Source organism: Phocoena sinus, chromosome 1, assembly GCF_008692025.1.
Source record: "Phocoena sinus isolate mPhoSin1 chromosome 1, mPhoSin1.pri, whole genome shotgun sequence".
NCBI classification, from domain to species: domain Eukaryota; kingdom Metazoa; phylum Chordata; class Mammalia; order Artiodactyla; family Phocoenidae; genus Phocoena; species Phocoena sinus.
In genome coordinates this window covers 167,424,808-167,446,006 of record NC_045763.1, presented here as the reverse complement: position 1 = coordinate 167,446,006, position 21,199 = coordinate 167,424,808, and the positions used below count along the sequence as shown (strand labels likewise).

The 21,199-nt window shown below is 37.2% G+C and overlaps 1 protein-coding gene across 1 annotated transcript in view; it reads right to left on the bottom strand.

The window, feature by feature from the left end:
• The window catches only part of RAB3GAP2 (RAB3 GTPase activating non-catalytic protein subunit 2), an 87,810-nt gene that overhangs the window by 65,995 nt on the left and 616 nt on the right, over nt 1–21,199 (bottom strand). The window contains exon 3 of the mRNA XM_032609943.1: nt 3,247–3,308. Coding sequence (XP_032465834.1) covers nt 3,247–3,308 — 62 coding nt within the window. The remainder of the gene's footprint in view (nt 1–3,246; nt 3,309–21,199) is intronic.

Below are 21,199 nucleotides of genomic sequence, written 5' to 3'. Positions count from 1 at the left end.
ATCCACTGCTTACGTCTCTTGCGTGGTAGATGGCACCACAGTCTAAGGACACTAAAATAAGGCAAAATATTTTCCAGCATTACCCCAGATTATTAATGCTCTAATGCTCTAATCAGGTCATGCTGTCTCTTATTTCTCAGCCTGTAAACAAACATTTCTCTGGGGCCTCTATCTGACCAGCACGCTTTTTGCATTCCCTGTTAATCTGCTAAATCATTAGTGCCTCCGTAAACTACATTATGTCACCTTCTGTAAAACAGATGGAACACATTCCTAAGGTGTCTCTTAGGTGGAAAATTTCCATGCTGCCTACCTTAACTGAGGACCTTAACCCAGGACCTTCTGTGCTTCCTGTTCCAGAAATCGCCGTCAAACAAATCCTTGATTCTATACTTCCAACCCTTTGGTCTTAATACAGCAACGAAGGAAAGCTCATTAAATCTGCCTTGCCAGTTAAAATTAAATTAAACCCTATCAAGCTTCTTCCCAAACCGCCGGATTCCCATTATAGCATGAGGCTGAGCAACACACCACTTCTTTCCCAAAGCAAAAAAATTGTAACCCCAACTAAAAGCCCCTTACAACACTGTAAAAAATTCTGTTTACTATTTGTTATAGGATCATTAATAGGTAGACGTTGTAGTACAACTACCTTCTTTTCCCATTTCCCCCAGCCAGGTCCCCTTTGTCATGATGTCAGCTTAAAATACAGTACAGAGGAAGATCTTTGTTTTGCCTTTTCTTCCGTCTTGAAAGCCTATTCTGTTTGCCTTTCAATCCTTTTGTGTATTTACTCACGGGCAAGGAGGAATTCCTTAACCTTATTCATTGCACTTGTACACATAAAAGTTACGCCTGACATGGATCCATTATTTGGGGCACTGTTATGGACTGAATTGTATCCTGCACCCAAACTTCACATGTCGAAACCCTAACCCCCCCAATGTGACTGTATCTGAAGATGGGGCCTTTAGGGAGGTTAATTAGGGTTAAAAGAGGTCATAAGGGCACAGCCCTCTGATAGACTGGTATCATTCTAAGAATAGGAAGGGACACCAGAACCGGCTCTCTGTCTTCATGCACAGGGGAAAGGCCAGGTGAGGACACAGCAAGAATGCAGCCACCTGCAAGCCAGGAAGAGGAGTCTCACCAGAAACCAACCCTGATGGCACCTTGATCTTAGGCTTCCAGCTTCCAGGACGGTGAGAAAATAAATTTCTGTTGTTCAAGCCACCCAGTCTGTGGTATTCTGTTATGGCAGCCAAGGAGACTAACACAGGTACGAAATATCTATAAGAGAAGGACATTTGTCCTTTTCTATAAGAGAAGCCATCCTTAAAGTTCCAAAGCCTACCAGTGTCACAGACGCTTGCTTTCTTGGACGTGGCTGGCTACTGCTGATAACAGATACTAGAATATGCTTTCTTCCCTAAGCCCTCATTACAGCTGACACCCCAGAATCGAAATTAAAGAGGCTTTCTCCTTCCTTAGAAAAGCCTTATCCAGACCCCTGGTACTAAATCTCTATGATTACAAAAGCCCTTTAGTCTCTTCTGCCATAAAAATAAGAAACTACTCTCAAAGAGCTGACAGACTTCTGGAGATAAAAAGCACCCTAAAGTTTTCATAGTTGTCTGCTGGACTCAGCAGCAGCGAGGTGGCCTTCAGGTCGGCATTCGGTGGCAGTGGCTACTGCACTTTCCTCTTAGGTACCCTTCTCTGTGGTTCACCGACACACCACTGCAGCCCACCTAAACGGACCAGAACACAACATGTCTCTAACGCCAGACTAATGAAGAATGAAAGCCTACTTTCTTCTGCTGGTCACAGTAACCACCACCCTATGGCAATTGATAGAGAAGCCTATCATTGTTTTGACAGTTACAGCACCCTGACAGAAACATAAACTGACTTTATGACAGTCTGCTTTTTCCAGTCCTGGTCTCTCTCATCTTTAATGTGGCCAAGGCCCGCCAGGTGGACTCTGAAGGAAGGCAGGTTTTGAGTTTGCTGTCTGTCCATGACAAGAGAGAGTTGAAGTTCCCTCTCCCTGCCGACTAGGTAGCTACACCTATTAACCTTGACTAGGGCGTGTACTTCTGCGTTTCACACATCTGCCAAAAGTTAACTCTGATTCTTGCCATGCCTCTGGAGCTGGCTGTGCCTTTGGACTTGTTCATCACCATAGCTGGTAGCAGAAATAACAGAAATCTTTTGCCTCAGCTTAGTAAACTTTCTAATAGTCCTGGTATAAAACATGTTTCTCAGCCAAACTTCATAATGATCTTATACATGGAAAGTTCTGGATGATGCTGCAGTGTAAGGCAGAGGTCATACCCTTTTCCCTGGCCACAGTGCCATTTATGTTCTCACCCACCAAACAGGCTCCCTTGGCAAAGATGTCCTCTTGTTTTGAGGACAGGATCCAAATTCAAAGAAGCTCTCTTAAACACTGCAGGGTGACTTTAACATCTGAATAACCTCTGAACCCCACTGTCCTGGCCCACTTTTGTTGTCTTCCAAATACCCTCACCATGTACAAAAGATTGTGACAGGGTAAAGGGTTCAAACAGTTAGGAATGATTGCTACACCCAGAATTGTTGTCAACGAGGCCTAACAATACTGTTTCACTGGCCGCATTTGCCAAATCCACAGTGTGGGCAAATCTTCAAGACAAAGAGAACAACAAGCCTCCCTCATCCCTGAGGGCCACTTGTAAATATTCAAATTTTATCCGAATGAAAAAATATTCCACATGTAAGTAATTTCATGTGTTTTCAGAATGAGCAGAAGCATACTTCAGCTTTTAACTGAAACAGTTAAGATACGTCATCCCCAGATTTAGGATCTCCTTGCCAATAAAGAGAAGACAACATACTTTACAGGTCAGATTTAAAGGAGGCCTGATAACACTTACACATTCTAACTAGGCTGTCATTGTCTGCGTCACCCAGAATCAGCTGAAACAGTGGAACATCAAAATGAAATACTGTAAAATAAACCAACACATGACCTTTATGAGTAGGAGAGGCAACCTATTCCACAAAGCAGCCAAGGTGAGCTTCAAAAACCAGAAATCAGATAGTGCAGTTTCTGATCACATGCAGGCTAAACTTCAAATTCACAAAGCTTTACACCAGGCCTGCCTGATTTTAAAATGTTAACCTAACACTGAAATATGTCACCATCATTACAAAAGGAAAATGCCGCTATCAAAAAGCACGCACATGTTTACAAAGACTTACAGGTTCTTGGGGCTCTGTTTCTTCCCATGCTCCCCAACCATCATCTTCCCAGTTTGATTTACCTATTTTGAAAAAGATGAAAAGTGCTTACATGAAATATAGAGCTGAAAATATTTTAAAAACATTTCCTGTAAACATAATAGAATCAACCCCTGATATATAATAAGTATTATATAAATATAATGTTCATATTAAGGAAGAACACAATGGTAAACTATACTAGATCAAGATTTTGCTCTATGTAATAACAACCGGGAAACATTTGACCTGAATTTCCAAATGTATGTAAAAGTGTGCAGGTTATTTGGACCTTAAGATACTGGACATCGAGTTTATTTACATTTAGATCAAACTGCAAACGTGACTTTAAAAGAATCTTAAAATGACAAATATTTGTTACTTAAGACATCAGACAAGTTAAATATACACAATGACCAAAAACATACCTAAAATTCCACACAGATATCTTTAAAAGTGTTTTAATAAGGCAAGGTATCAAAGATAAAGAAAACTGAATTTTGAAACCAGATAGGTCTACTATTCACCACCTTTTCCTGATACTCTGTGATTTCTTATATGTGAGAACGCTCTCTTGGATTAAAATAAGATGTTCAACCAACACTGCAACGGGGAATTAAAAATCCCAAAATTGATGTGGACGGTATGATCCCTTACAATGCTCGTGTTACTCATTTTTATATAATTATCTTTGAATTTATCTCACATCATATCGGAAGAGAATAAAACTATAATTTTTAAAGGAACTACTCTGAAACAAACAGTATACTTTATATGTATTACCTCCAATTAAATTAAAAAAAAAAAGTTCCCCCAAAATGTGAAAAGAGCAGGCAGTTGCCTTATTATAGGCCCCAGAATCAGATGACCTAGGTTCACAGCCTGGACCCAGCAATTACCAGCTCTGCGACCTGGAGCAAGTTACCCTGTATCTCTAAGTTTTTTAGCTCTCTTACCATAACATCATGGAAAACGACAGTACCTAGTGGGGTTGCTGTGAGAGTTTAAACCAGACGGCACACGAAAGGCCTCAGTGCCTGACACATAATAAGCTCTCAATGCTAGTCATCAGGATTTAGCTATCAAAATACTACAAAATATAAATAAAATACTGTATTTAAACCAATCAGCTTCAAAATTCTGGGGGAAGAATCAACTTAAAAGATGGGACTGAACCTTTTATCCAGGATGCTGACAGTAGGAAGGAAGGCCCGCGTACCACAAAAACAAAACAAAACAAAACAATTTAACAAATGTTCTGTTAAATACCATGTGCCAAACCCTGTAGGAGAAACACAGAAAAATACAAACATATGAACTCCTTTTCTTTAAAGAGTTTGTGATCTAGTGTAGGAGAGACACAAACATGTAACAGCCATGGTGAGTGCTGTAATCGAATACTATGGGAACTCAGATGAGGTAGTGACAGAGATGAAAAAATACAGTGAGGAGGCATCTTCAACTAAGTCTTTAAAAAGTGGCTAGGAACTTTTCAAAGGCAGAGGCAAAAATATGCCATTTTCAGATAGGGGTTATCACATAGCAACTAACATTATTCAGCATTTCTATATGCTTCAAGGCTTTATAGACATTAATTCACATAAGCATGACAAGGATCTTTTATCACCCCCTTTTTACAATGAGAAATACGGATTACCTCGTCTACGTAACTCTACCGAGATGACAGAGGATTAAGTGGCAGAATTCAGACTCAGGTCTGCCTGAATTCCAAAGCCCAAGCTAGCAAGTATTCTGCTATACTTACTCCTACGGCTTATAAAGAAGGATAAGATTAGGAAACAGTGGGGCTTGCAAATAAGGTCAAAAGCAAGATATTTATTATTTTAAAAGGGAAGTAGTCCCTTGATATTCAGACCCGTAAATTTTTTTTGTAACTTGGAAAGTTACAGTTTGTTCTTCGGCAATCTAATTCCGTTAGGCAATCTCTTTATTCTGCTAATTTTTCCACTGCACCAAAAACAACTGTCTTATTGTGGGCTGATGGCAACTAGGCCATCCCATTTATACGCGTCTAGAAAATGCTCTCTCTCGTAAGAGAAGCAAAGACCTCATAAAGCTTATCACTCTAAGGTCCACAATTCAATGTTAAAATTGCTATAAAATTATTTATCAAATTACCACAAATCTTTGGGAGACCATGCAGCATTTAAAGTACTTCATAAAGATCAGCTACTCATTTATTTATTCATTCATTCACTCATTCATTCATTCAACAAACACAGCATAGCATCTCTTCTGTGTTGGGCCCTGTGCTAATTAAGTGCTGGAGATACAAAAGCAAATAAGCCTTCAAAGAGCTTAGTTTGTGCACATAACCTTGTTGAATGCTGTACAAAAGAAAACTATGAAAAATGTGTTATTTCTCTTCCATATTGGTATAAAAAGTACCTGACTCAATTCACAAATGACTCATAGGATCGACAGAAGACAGCAGGAATTTGGATTTCCTGCCCCTGCAGAGACCCAGTTATCTCCTTACAGCGCAATTCAAAACAATCCAATCGGGAAGAGAAAGACCTTGAGAAATACCTTCTTTTTACAAAATACTTGTGTTCGTGACAGTTTACCCATACCTCAATGCCTCTGACTGGGGAATCCCTATTAACAAGACAAAGAAAATTTAATCAGGCATCTCCCACTATCACAGGAATACATTTCCCAAAGAGGTCACAGTACAAACAGAGGTCAAAGGAAGGTGAAACAGAACTGACTCAGATAGGTTAAAGATGTTTCTGAAGGCTGGTCTAGAATTCTATTTATAATCCTGTAAGAAAATGCATTCCAAATTCTAGTCAACCTAAAAATGGGAAACATTAAAAAAAGACAAAAACGGAAATATCTGCAGATTTGGTACTACCCTTGTGGCTATTTCTACCCAGTGCCAGTGCTAAAAATTTTGCAGCCTCCTGACTTATGTGGAAAATCATTTGATACTGTTTTGCAGGCTGCTATTTGACAGCTATTATTGTCGACTGTTAAAAAGTGTCAAAATCTCAGCACTTTACCAAGGTTATTTCTTATGCCCTCAAAATATGCAAGCAGATCAAACACATTCTTAAAAAAAAAAAAAGTTTATACTGAAAAAATACCTGCTGAATGTCTGATAAAGTTGCCGTTCATGTACAGAATTTTATTCAGGCAGTCCTGAATTTTATTCAGTTCTATGAGGGATGGTATTCTTCAATCTACATCATCATCGGTGTATTTTAACTGATCATGGATCAAGGTTGTGGATGATCACAGCAACGTGTCTATCATTTGAGAACTATGCACTGTTTGTCAATACGGAACATCTACTGTTAAAACCTTAAGATCTATAAATTTCTATGTACTCATGAAGAAATAAAACTAATTTACTTTTTGTTATCCAATTATGATTGTCTCTTAGAATAAACAGATCAAAATCTCCTATCGGCCAGGGTAATTTGAAAGTGCCAAGCTCTGGTATGACTTAAGAGGTAAGTCAGCTTAACAAAATGTACTATAGCGTATGGATACCAGGACGTACAACTTCTTTAGGGTGGTCAGGGTCCAATGTAAACATTCCAAAGACCCCACAAATCGCCAAATCACATTGGTATTGGCATTCACCTAGTTCACCTAACGAGCCAAGTGGCAATCACTTCAGTCAAAGGCTAGGCTATAAGTTATGGGGTAATTTTAAGCGTTTTTTCCCCCTCCATATATTAAATAAATAAGTAGCAACCATCCAATCTCCAGAAAGCAATTCTTTAAATGACACTGTCATCAACTGCCTGTATCCTTTATTTTGCTGAAGTCCAATTCAGCAACATTGATCAGAATATTAAGAAAATGGCATCCATGTTCATTGTCTTTGTAAAACCAGAGTTACAGTCTCTTCTGCAGATTCCCCTCTCTAGGTAGCCTTAAAATGTCTGCAAGGAAGAGACTAAAATAATGAATTAGGGATGACTGAAGTTTCAGGGTTGACCCCATTCTGAAAACTTGAGGCAGATTGTCCACGGATCACGCTCTGAGGAACTCTAGCTTCAAGGATAAATTTCAATGCCAATCTAATCTCCTTTTTCCTTTGCCTGCCCTCACCCTTGTTTCTATTCTTTCACTTCAGTTAGACTCTTCACTCACTGGTGGGCAGTCCTTAGCAGCAGTACAATAAATATAAAATGCAAGCCACACATGCCATTTTAAACTGACTAGTAGCCATAGTTTAAAAGCAGAAACAGGTGAAATTAATTTTAATAATACATTTTATTTAATATGATATAGCCAAAATATTATTTCAATATGTAATCAATATTAAGTTATTCATGAGATATTTTACATTGTTTTCTTTGATCCTAAGACTTCAAGATCTGACATGTATTTTACACTTAGAGCACATCTCAGTTTGGACCAGACGTGTTTCAAGTGCTCCACTGCACATGTGGCTCTTGGCTACAGTCTGAGACAGCACAAGTCTAGAACAACTATTAGGTCTCTGATACCATGTTGCATGGTTTGATATCCAGCTTTACCCCTGAAGAGTCATATGTCCTTGGGCGATTTAATCTCTTCCCTCTCAGCTTCCTCTTTAGCAAAATGGAGTTAATAACTGTGCTTGGCACATATACACCCTTAATGGCTGTTAAAGTGATTACTCTCCAAATACAGCACCCTCATTCCTCATTCATACTCTCTGCCTCTGCCTATCCCATATTTGTCAACTAAAATGCATTCCCATTTGTCTCCACCTCTCCAAATCTAACTTCTTCTTCAGGACTCGGATTAATTCCTCATGACGTTTTCTTGAACCCACCAATGATCTTGTGAAACCATAGCATTTGATTATATTTTTCTTTCAGAACTTAATTATAAACTGCGTTGGGTCATTTATTGCACTGTTAACTTGTTTATCATAAATGTACATCTTGTCGATACAATTAACCATTAAGCCTTGGAGGACAGGGAATATGTATATTGTGTGTGCGTGCAAACTCTTACACACACACATACATAAGTATCTTCAAGAACACTATAAGTATGTAGTAAATATTTATATCCATTTAGACTATAAATAAAATGACCTTCTCACCCAAATGTTTCCCCATATATTCCTTTATAGGGATCAAAGCATCAAGATTTAAATTAGTGACCAGATGCTGATTCTAAACCTTTTACATTTCCAAAGAAATACAAAAACACTTTATTTTTTATAAATTTTATATACTCAGACTTTATATCCCCAGATCAAAACCATCTTTCACATAAGCTTTCTATATAAAATTATAAATATATTTATTTTGATAATTCTCTGTTCCATTCAATTTTAGTTAGTAAGAAAAAAATTAAAAAACAATTCTTAGCTTTAGTTTTGATTAAGAATAGGAAAAATAGAGTATTTTTGTTCCAATTCAAGTCTAAGTGGCAGAATTTGACTATGTAAAAAAAGTTCCTCTAGAAATACAGTTCAAAATAGTTGGCCTGATATGGATTAATGGATCTTTATATTTCATAAACACACACACATACACAATGTATATTTCAACATTTCAAAACAACAGTGTACCATCACTTAAAAAGGATTCTGCATTGGGGCTTCCCTAGTGGCGCAGTGGTTGAGAATCTGCCTGCTAATGCAGGGGACACGGGTTCGAGCCCTGGTCTGGGAGGATCCCACATGCCGCAGAGCAACTAAGGCCGTGAGCCACAACTACTGAGCCTGCGCGTCTGGAGCCTGTGCTCCGCAACAAGAGAGGCCGCGATAGTGAGAGGCCCGCACACCGTGATCAAGAGTGGCCCCCACTTGCCACAACTAGAGAAAGCCCTCGCACAGAAACGAAGACCCGGCACAGCCAAAATAAATTAAAATAATAATAATTTAAAAAAATAAAATAAATTAAAAAAAAAAAGATCCTGCATCAATAAAGGAAAACCAACACATTCATTCAATTAAGTATGACTCTCAACCTAATTTTTTAGTAGGCTAGAAAAAAATAATTACAAAGAACACTGAGTCCCCAAATAAATTACCATACCATTTTAAAGGCAAAGAAAAAAACAGAGAGAAAAGAACACCCACATCATTCTTGAATTCTGTCTGTATTCTATTATGCAAATATTCTTTTTGCCAATAGTGAATAAAACAGGTTATACTAAAATCAGCTAAAATTGCCTATTGGAGACATCTAAAAATAGATCATGAGAATGCTTCCCTAGTCTTGTTACTTTAGTGCTATGACTCATGTGCCAGATGTTTGCTCCTAAAGCAGTCATTTTACGACTATATTACATCAGGACAGCATCAGCTATAAGCAAAATATTTCAAAGGTTCATGTTTTAACTGGGCTTTCCCACCTCATTTCCTGTACAACTTACTGGAAAAAAAAAATGGCATTTCCAAGTCCAAGAGACATTTCTGCTTAGTTTTGAATCTGTAACTTTTTTGGGGGGGAGGGGGGAGTAAACCGTTCTTGAGGGGTGAGTTTCCTTTAAACTCTATTCTTTTCACATTCTTAACCATTTTTCCTTAAAATTCACAGATAATCAAGGATTGCACTGAGGATTCAATTTAAGTCTTTCAAGAAGTTTGCCAGTTTAGATTATTTTGTTAGTCGACCTCATCTGCTGAAATTACCTTTCACTTTTATTTCATACCACACCTTGAATCATACTTGCTCTCTATATAAATAAAATTCCTAAGCTGATCTCCAACCAACTGACATGATATATAGAGAAATAAAAAAAGGAAGATGAAGTTACAAGTAACAGTAACAAAAAGCAACTACCTCTTCATTGATTAGTAACTTGACTTTTCAATCCTTAACATTTTTTTATACCTATCACTGAAGAGGACTATTTTGAACTGTCTAGAATAATTGGTAACATAAACATAAACTCTTGTTCTTACCCTTATCAAGTTAAATGTTTTGCCTGAATGAATAAAACCAATGACTTTAAAATATATTAGCAAAATGTAACTACAACTCCCTCTGGAGAGAATTTTTTCCCTGAGGAGAAGTGTAGATTATACTAGTATTAAAAAACTGTTCAGTTTCTCACTTGACAAATTATAGTCACTAAAACCTTCAAACTATAGAGAAAACACTGTAATTCAATCATCAAAAAATTATAGATGTCTTTTTTAGGGACATTTCCAACGAATGAATTATTCTACCAACAAAAGCTTAAATGAGAAATTCAACTGCTGCTTTCCGTAGGTCTATTTAATTTAAAATATACATTATTCTGATTTGCTTCTGAACAGTCTGTCCTCATAAACTGAGTATTGGTTTTTCATTTAACAAGAACTTGAAGCTAGAAAGGAAACTGAATTCTAGAAGTGGGCAATTAATTTGACAGTATTTGCTTTTTCCAATATGAGTATGTCAAGATCAAAAAGTAAATGAGAAACTGAAATCCTTCGACGTTAGGAAAAGGAAAACTGAATCTCCACGGTCTAAGAAAAGATCTTATTAGCGCTGAAGCAAATCCATTTCCATTCTTCTAAGACAAGAAAAAAACAAAGATAATGTACTTGTTTCTATAAAGAGCACAAACCTCTCGAACCTATGACTTGTAAATAATTCAGGGGATGCAACAATTTTAGTTGGCTCTTCTTGGCCAAGGCACAGAAAGCATCACATAGCAATACAAAGCCAAAAAAAGGACTAAAGAACAGAGAAGCTGCTTAATTTCCTATGCCTCAGAATTATTAATCTTTTTCTATTTCTAAGGAAATGGAAATGGGAATATAAATTTCAAATTAGCATATTCCTTTCAGCACATAAAAATATGCAGCAATCTAAAATGACGAGGCCATCCCATTTTCAATAAGAAGGAGTTTCTTTCAAAACACCATGATTAAATCGGACTAGGTCTCTAAGGTCCCTTCCAGTTCTGGAATTCTAATGACTCCTGTTGTCAAATAAGTGGCCTCCTATATCACAGAAGAAGAATGTTCTGATAATCAAATCACAAAAGGACAGAACTGAAAATATTTTTAAGCAGAAATAGAGTGTATCCTCCTCCTCTAAAGTTTAAAAACTAAACATGCTTCCTTTGCTCAAAAACCTAAGAAATCTTTAGACCTATCTTGACAAAAGCAACAACAAAACAAAACAAAACGAATCTGTAGACTTGAAGAAATTTAGTATGCCCTATTTTATTTTTCATTTTATTTTTCAAAGGAAGTCACTAAAGGCAATAATATATTACATATATTAGATAGAACTTATATAATTCTTTCCTACCACTTCATAATTATGTGTTGATTTATTATATCCAAAGCAGCAGAAAATAATGTGAGGGAATGTAAATGAGGATGGAGGTACATAAACACTGCTCACCAAAGCTAATTTCTGCATATTCTAAAACCAATTCAGTATCTTCCTTCCTTCCTTCCTCTATTAGAACAGTCTAATATTCACTTATTGTCCCTGTGAGAAAACTTTCCTTATATTTAAGCTAAATTCTTGCAATACCAGCTTAATTTTGCTATTACTTGCTGCTTAAAAAAAAAAATACAGATAAAGTCTGATAATTATCTTAGTATCACACAAGAACCACATTTCATTTATCAGAAGAGCAAAAATCAAAAAGACTGATAACACAGAAAGATGACAAGTAAATGTGTGAATGGGCACTTCTGTCTACCATGGATAGGAATGAATCTGACCAATTTTGAGAGTAACTGGGCAACTATGATCAACAATTAAAATGCGAATTTCTATTATTCAGCAATTCCAATCCCAGAAATTTACATACAGAAATATTAGCATCATGGGTAAAAGCATATATAAGGATGCTTACTGGAGCATTTTCTTATAGCAAAAATATTGGAAATAATCTAAATGTTCATTGATAGGGGAATGGTTAACTAAAACCTGGTAGAGTCTTCATTGGAATACTGTACAGACATAGGGAAAAAATGCTATAGAGTTATATATACAGCTTGAAAAGATGTTGACATTAAGTAAACCAAAAAAGTTCCAGCATATACATTTTACAAGAATGAGTCCACGATATAAAATTTAAAATAGATAAATAAAATACCCAAGCAGTATGTGTGTGTTTATTGTCTCAGCAGAAAGTCTGGAAGAGTCTCACTAAGGTAGCACTTTATAATAGAACCTCCTGTAATGCTGGAGGTGTTCTTTATCTGTGCTGTCCAATTAGTTAGCCACTAGGTAGGTATATGTGGCCACTGAAATGTAACTAGTATGACTGAGGAACTGAATTTTTATTTAATTTCTATTAATTTACACTTAAATTTAAATAGCCACATGTGGCTAGTGGCTACTATACTGGACAGCATAATACTAAAGTTTTAACATTTGGAATGTGGGATGTGAGTAGCCAGAAGGTTGCTTATACGTCTGATTTTATATACTTAAAAAAAATAAAAAGAGGCAATGTGATCATGGGTAATTATCTCTCTCCTGACCTGAGATTCTCTCTTCTGAGGAATTTATATGTGAGACTTATGCTCACATGATACAAAGAAAAGTGATCTGTGTTCAAGGGACTGTTTCTGGTCTTCTTTTCAAAGGAGGAATATGGCATGGCAGACACCGTAGAGTTGCAAGGATTCCCTCTCATGAGGAAAGTTCATTTAGGGTCTCAAAAGTCCCAAATGATATTAGCATAGTAGTCACTCAAAAATACTTGCTATCTTATAGTTCCAGGATTGTCACTGTGTAGACCATTAAGTAACATCTGAAGAATACCAAGCTAAGGAAAAGATTATCTCCCCTTTTGGGAGATACTGCAAAGGTCACCCAACTAGTCATTCTATTTCCACTTTCACCCACCATTCCCATTCATTCTCTTCTTTGCCGACAAAGGAATGTGTTTAAAATATTAACCTGGTTATCCTGTTTCTCGGCTCAAATTCTTTGCATAGGTTGCCACTGCTATAGCTAGCAAGTTTCAAACTCTATCACCACTGCTACTACCTTAGTCCTGTCTTTACTTCTGAAGGCCCTGATCTGGACTTGTATGAACATCTCCCAAATGGTCACCTACCTCTAGCTTTGAACTACCCAACCTTTTTCAGAGCCCCCAAATCCATTTCTCTGCAACTCAAATCTTGAAATGCTATACTTTTGCTTAAAACCACCAATGGTTACCCTCTGCCTATAGCAGAGATTCCCAGTAAACTGCAAATGGGTTACAGGTGAGCCAAGATATTGATCCTCTCAGCTCTCAGGACAGTCAAGTAGGGCCTGGGACTCCTGGAACCTCTAGCAGGTCACCTCCCACCATGAACAGCTTTGTTTTACATTTTATGACCCATTTCTTTACTACCATACTAATTTATATATTTTTATTATGTTAAAAACACATAACATAAAAATTATCATTGTAACAATTTTTAAGTGTACAGTTCAGTAATGTTAAGTATATTCACACTGTTATAAAACAGATCTCTAGAACTTTTCCATCTTGCAAATCTGAGACTGTAAAACCCATTAAACAAGACCCCTTTTCACCCTCTCCCTAGTTCCTAGTAACCACCATTCTACTTCCTGTTTCCGTGATTTTAACTACTTTAGATAACTCATATAAATGGAACCATGCATTTATGGGTTTTGACTGGCGAATATTTCACATATCATAACGTCCTCAAGGTCATTCGTGCTGTAGCACGTGATATGATTTCCTTCTTTTTAATGGCTGAATAATTTTCCATTGTATGTAAATACCCCATTCCATTCATCCATTGATGGGCATTTGGGTTGCTTCTACTCTTTGTCTTTTATGAACGTCCCTCTATGATCATGGGTATGCAAATATCTCTTCTAGACACTATTTTCAATTCTTTTGGATACATACCCATAAATGGGATGGCTCATATAGTAATTCTATTTTTTTTATTTTTGGAGGAAACTCCATACTGTTTTCCATAGCAGTTGTACCATTTAACAATCCTACCAACAGTGTACAGAGTTCCAATTTCTCCATATCCTTGACAACACTTGTTATTTTCTGTTGTTTTTGTTTGTTTGTTTTGTTTTTGTTTAATAGTAGCCAAGCTGGTGATTCTCATGATTAGTGATATTGAGTATCTTTTCATATGCTTACTGGCCATTTCTATAACATCTTTGGAAAAATGTCTATTCCAGTCTTTTGCTCAGTTTTCACTTGAGTTATTTATTGTTGTTGGGCTGTAGGAGTTCTTTGTATTGATATACTGTGGATACTAATCTTTTATCAGATATGATTTACAAATATTTTCTCCCATTCTGTAGGCTGTCTTTTCACTTTGTTGATTGCAGCCTTTGATTCACAAAGTCTTAAAGTTTGATATAGTCTCATTTGTCTATTTTTGCTTTTGTTGCCTGGGCTCTTGGTGTTATATCCAAAAACTCACTGCCAAGTCCAATGTCATGAAGTTTTCCCCCTATGTTTTCTTCTAACAGTTTTATAGTTTTAGGTCTTATATTTAGGTCTTTAATCCATTTTTTTGGTAATTTTTGAATGTGGTATAAGATAAAGGTCCAAAATCATTCTTTTGTATTTGGATATGCAGTTTTCCCAACACGATTTGTTGAAGAGACTGTCCTTTCTCTATTGAGTGGTCCTCAAACTTTGTCAAAAATCATCTGATCATATACACAAGGGCTTATTTCTGAGCTCTCTATTCCATTATCCTAGTTGTCTGTCTTTATGCCAGTACCACACATTTTTGATTACTGTAGCTTTGCAATATGTTTTGAAATTAGGAAGTAGAAGTACTCCAACTTTTTCCTCCTTCTTCAAAATTGTTTTCACTATTCAGGGCCTAGGTCTCACTTTTTATGCATGCTATGATAAAAAAAAAAAAAAAGATTGGGAAGGACAGGCCTATAGAAGAATGTCTTCAAACTTTTTGATTATATACACCCCAAAAGAGTTTTCAATAATATGGATCCCTTGCACAAAAAATGTAATTTCTGATATATTAAACATGGATGTTTCAATATAGATTTATATCATCCTTTTAAATTTATTCAGTGGATTCTAAATACTACTGGGAAATACTACCCACAAACACCCATTTAAAAAATATGATTATCTTCTCTAAGAGTAATTTTATAAGTCCTTTTTTCTCCTTGAATTCTTATTTCCATTCACTTCCTCCACAGAATGCTATTCTAATATAATACAGATATGTATCATCAGTCTAAAAATTTCTCTGCAAAAACAGATAAGAACTGAGAAAAAGCAGTTTTCTTGGGATCTAAGGCTCTAATTATTAAGTTTTTTTTACTTGACTTATTGCAATTGTTATTAGCAGATAACTGAGAAAAACAACATACATTATCACAAATGTTGACAAATAATTATTAAACATAAATAGCAAAAATTATTTGGAAGTCTCTTGTTGATGGATGGGGGAGTTTACAGTGCCTTAAAGGGGAGGTTTTTTAAAATGCCTTGGAAGCAACTTACTATAATAATATTTGAAATGTGTGAGAGGTGAGCCTTTGTTTAGTAAACAGGAGAAGGTACGGTGGGAAAGTTGGCACTTATATAGGTGCATCTGGAAGCTGACCTACTTAAAACTATCTGTTCCCAAGTAAACTTTAGCAAATTTCCCTGTAATCCCCAAGGTAGTCTTACTTCCTTGCTACTGCGTAAAATCTAAACTTCTCTGCCAATCTCTCCAGCTTTATCCCACCATATCCCACTTTCCACCAAAATTTACTATCTGCATCTTTCTGAACCCCGTGCTGTTTCACATCCCTTGCCTGACCATTTTCTCTCCACCTGATGGACAACTATTAAGACATGGTGAAAATATCAGTTCCTCTGTGAAAACTTTCCTAAGTCCCCTAAACAGCGTGAACCAACACTCCTTCATTCTCCAGCTATCATGTGTCAAATTATAGCATAACACCTCTAACACTCATTTACTGGCTGAACGCTCCTTGAGGAGAGGGACCTATTTTATTTACCTTTAAGACTACTTTGTACACAGTAGGTGCTCAATAAATATTAGCTGAATAAAGGAATTAGACTGTTCATGTGTCACTTTTGTCATGGACAAAAATTTATCTCTAGGATCCTCTTCCAATTTTAAATAGCTAATGAAATCCAATACCTCTATAAATTTTCTGAAATTCCTATAAATATTCTACTTTCAGATTACTTTTCTCTCCCCACTGTGGTCACAAACAAAAGAAAGCATTTTCACTCAGTATAAAAAAGTGGGTACTTTACACCATTTATAATATCCCAAAGTGATTCCATGATTTTAGGTTATCCTAAAAAGCATACTTTTCTCAGTGATTGGACAAAAACGTGACTTTAATTGATGACTCCAAGGTAATCCTCTGTATGCTTTACCTTCTTCTATCTTTCTGATAAAAGAGGCAAGAGGGAAACCTGCTCTACCTCATTAGTATGGCAACAGAAAATTATTTTACTATTAGGTAAATTAATAGATCCACAATATTATACTTAAATTACCTCCAAATATTTTGATTCTCCCTCTCTGTACATGTCTTTCTTTCTTTCCTTCCTTCCTTCTCTCCTTTCTTTCACCTAACTCAATTATAAATATCAGACGGCTCTGGTATAGAAATCCAATCTCCCTGGAAATTATGTCACTGTAGGCCAGGTGGGGACACATACTATTGCCCATCTCCAAATTTTCAAAGTATGAGACCAAATTTTATGTCTAAATAGATAGCACTAGATTGAGTAGAACCAATTATAAATATTTATCACTAATGTAAACACTGAGAAATAGTAGGGTTCAAGACCGCTTTTAAAGCAATAGAAGACAGTCTCATTTTATAATTGATGATACAAAGTAACGTAAAGTCATACTGTTATTCTCTGACAATTCAAATACAGAAGAGTAGTATTGAGATCTGGCTGCCCAGGTACTAGGTATCACTATGTCAATGGCAGCTATCCATATTAAAATTAAAAAATTATTAAACAAATAGATAAGTCTTCAAAATTATCAGTTGCCTTATATATCCTCTAGAGATGAGCTAGTATAAGAAATTAAAACTATATAAGCTAAATAAAATGATCTCATGATTTCTACTGCCCAATAAAGTAATCATTTACAACACTAATAAATAAAGTGAAGAAAAGCAAAGCCAAACACCACCATAACTTCATTTTTACTCTAAATTTTCACCCTCACAAAAGTTTAGGTTCAGGTTTTCTTAACGATGAGCTTCACAAAGCCTGATGTTTTGTAAAAGATGGCCTGGAGTGAGTACTGAAATCTGTAGTCCCAGTCATTTCAAGAATTCCAAGTAAACCATCTACAATAGGACAAGCTATTTTTCTGATTTTCATTTCTGAATTAAAGCACCATTCTAACTGTAAAATACAGATTTGGCAAAGGGGCTCACCGGTTAAGAGGTTCTTTCTCCATTTTTTTTCTACTTGAATCGCTGGTAGCCACAGTAATACCAACACACATATGCCTAAGAATTTTATTTAAAGGGTAATAAATTAAATCATATTTGCAAACCCATAAGCATATTATAAATTAATCTAAATGTTTGGGGTATGATTATATTCCCAAATGCCTGGATCAAGTTCATCCTAAGGCTACCCTTCATTGTGTGACCTTGGACAAGTATTCAATCTGTTGGTATCTAAATTTTAGCATTTATAAATGTGCCATACAATGTGGTAGCCACTAGCCATATCTGACTATTTAAATTTAAATTAATTAAAACTAACTAAAATTAAAAATTCAGTTCCTCAGTAGCACTTGCCACATTTCAACAGCTAGTTCTGGCTAGAGACTACCATACTGGACAGTATAGACTTGGTGATGAAAAATAAACAAGATGAAATGATTTTGAGTAACAAATGAGAACAAGGGAGTAGGGGTGACTGTTTTAGATTGGATGGTCAGAAAGGGCCTCCCTAAGATGTTGAGACTTGAACAAGATGCACCGAGCACGCAAGGATCTGCACAGAATATCCAACGCAGGGACAAGAGCAAGGACAAAGGCCTCAGGCACGAATGGGCTTGACTGGTTTAACAACCAAAAAGTGTGTATGAAGCGTAAGAAATGAGGAGAGAAGAGTATGAGGTGCAAGAAGTGGCAGGAAGCAGGGCCTCAAGGGCCTTGTAAGCCATTTGTGAAACTTTGGATTTTATATTAAGTGCAACTGAAAGACACAGAGGGTTACAGAGAGAGGACTGTTATGATTATGTTGTCTTTAAAAGTTCACTCTGACTGCTTTTGGGAACTAACTACAAGAAACCATTAAAATGTCCACAAATTACAAGAAACCATTAAAAAGTCTACAAATAATAAATGCTGGAGAGGGTGTGGAGAAAAAGAAACCCTCCTACACTGTTGGTGGGAATGTAAATTGGGGCAGCCACTATGGAAAACAGTATGGAGGTTCCTCAAAAAACTAAACATAGAGTTGCCATATGATCCAGCAATCCCACTCCTGGGCATTTACCCAGACAAAACTATAATTTGAAAAGATATATGCACCCCTATGTTCATAGCAGCACTACCTACAATAGCCAAGACATGGAAACAATCTAAATGTCTACTGACAGATAAATGGATAAAGAAGATGTGGTATGTATTTATATATACAATGGAATATTACTCAGCCATTAAAAAGAATGAAATAATGCCATTTGCAGCAACATGGATGGGCCTAGAAATTATCATACTAAGTGAAGTAAGTCAGAAAGAGAAGGACAAATACCACATGATATCACTTATATGTGGAATCTAAAATATGACACAAATGAACATATCTACAAAACAAAAACAGACTTATAGAGAATAGACTTGTGGTTGTCATGGGGGGCAGTGGGGAAGGAAAGGACTGGGAGTTAGGGATTAGTAGATGCAAACTATTATATATAGAGAAAAAAAAAAGAAAGAAAGAAAGGAAACCAAGAGTAGAAGCAGGAAAATCTGTTAAAAGAAGACTAGTGCCATTGCCCAGGTGGAGAGGAAGATGGTGGCCTGGACCAGGGCAGTGGGAATGGGATAGAGAAAATGTGTCCATGCTCTACATCCCCTGTCTACAGTCCTGTGTTCACCATCCTTCACAACCTGGCTCCTTGAAATAGGCAGCTTCACTTTTTAACTCCTCAATATCTGGTAAATATGCTTTCTGCCCCCAACCCTTCCACTGAAGCTGTCCTAAGGTCCCAGTCACCTCCACCTTCCCAAAGCCATTGAGGCCTTTTCCATTCTTATCCGAGCTGACCTATGCTGCATTTGCAACTGCTGACCACTCTTCCCTTCATCAAATCCTCTCTCAATTCTGGGGCATTACTCTCACCTGGGTTTCTTCTCGTTCTCAGTCTTCTTCCCATTAATCTCTATTTGACCCTTAAACTTCAGTGCTCCTCTACGGTTACATCTTCAGTCCTGCATTCATTTCACTATACTCATAACCCTTGAGACTGACTGACACGTTTTGCTGGTAACTCCCAAATTAATGCCTCTGGGCCAGGGATACTTACTAAGTTTTAGACCTGTTCTACTGGACTCACTGCATACATTTAAAACTGGACAAACGGCAAACATTTAAGATGAAAAAGGTCCAAAACCTATTTCCTTCATTCCCCTTCATGAGAAACCCTTGCCCGAGCCAAAAGCCAAAGGCATCCTGCACTCCCTCTCCCTCACCAGCTACAACCCCTAGCACCGGATTTTCATTAGGTCCTGTAGACTCTACCTCCTTAATATCTTTCTAATCTAGCTCCTGCTCTCAAGTCCTGCTGAAGCTACTTTAGTTCCAGCTCGCATCACTTCTGCATGGATTATTGGAGTTGCCTCCCAACCAATTTCCCTGCTTCCTATCTCTCCTCCACACTGCTGTCAAAGCACAAAACAGGTATTCAAAACTTTGTTGATTACATTAAGTACAATCTGACCACGTCATTCCTCTGCTTAATGTCTTTCAGATGCATCCCACTCCTTTCAGAAGGCTTGGGATCAAGCTCCTTATTACCTTTACAGCTCACCCCCGCAATCCTTTCCCTCATATTCTCCTCTTCAGCCATTCAGCCTTTCTTAGCTCTCTAAATATCATGCCATTTCAGGCCTCCCTTCCTCTGCATATGCTATTACCTCTCCCTTATTCATCTAACTACTACTTCAAAGGTAGGCCTAAGTACCTCCAATCCAAGGAAGTATCCCCTAGCGCCATATATATATAATCACGCTATACTGAGATATATATAAAGTAACAAGGGGTTAATTTATTTGTCCCAGCAAATTATAAGCTCGTAGATGGCAGAGACTACCAACCTTATTTGATCTACAGCACTATTGACTCGCACAGAGTAAATATTCATAAGTAGGTTTGATTTGATATCTTCTAAATTTTAAAAAAGGGGAGGAGGTTAGTTAGTGGGCCTTTCATCACCATTCCAGTAGAGCACAAAGTAAAAGCACTACGCTGCAAAGCCAAATGTGCTTTGGACATATGGCTTTGTAGTAGAGCGGAAATGCGAAGAAATCAAACACAAAAAACACACCGTTTCAATAGGAGAAATGTAGGAAATTCTGAGGAACTATGCAGTAGCCAATAAACCAGAACAAACTACGTGGACAAGTCACACTGTTTTATGATAATAACAGGCGGACGGTTTCTCATCTCAATAAAGCAAATTAACTTTTCACGGCCATGCTACTGTAATTTTAGTTCCTGATGCGGATTCTCGCTCCCCGACAGGTTATTTTCCTTAGTTGAGAGCCGCCTACTCGCCACCTTAGTAGTCTCTCACTTGTCAATCACTTATTCTCTAAATCTGAATGGGAGGAAAGGGGAGGGAAGAAGGGAGAGTGTGGGCGATGATAAACCCTTTCGGGAGGGGAGGTAGCAGAAGGCCACAGTCCCAGGCATAGAGGAGCGTAGGGTTGAGGAAAAACGAGGCTAGAGCGCTGACAGCTGGCAAGGAATGGGGAGGAGGATGCGATCGCGGAGCAGGCAGTGTTAACAGGCT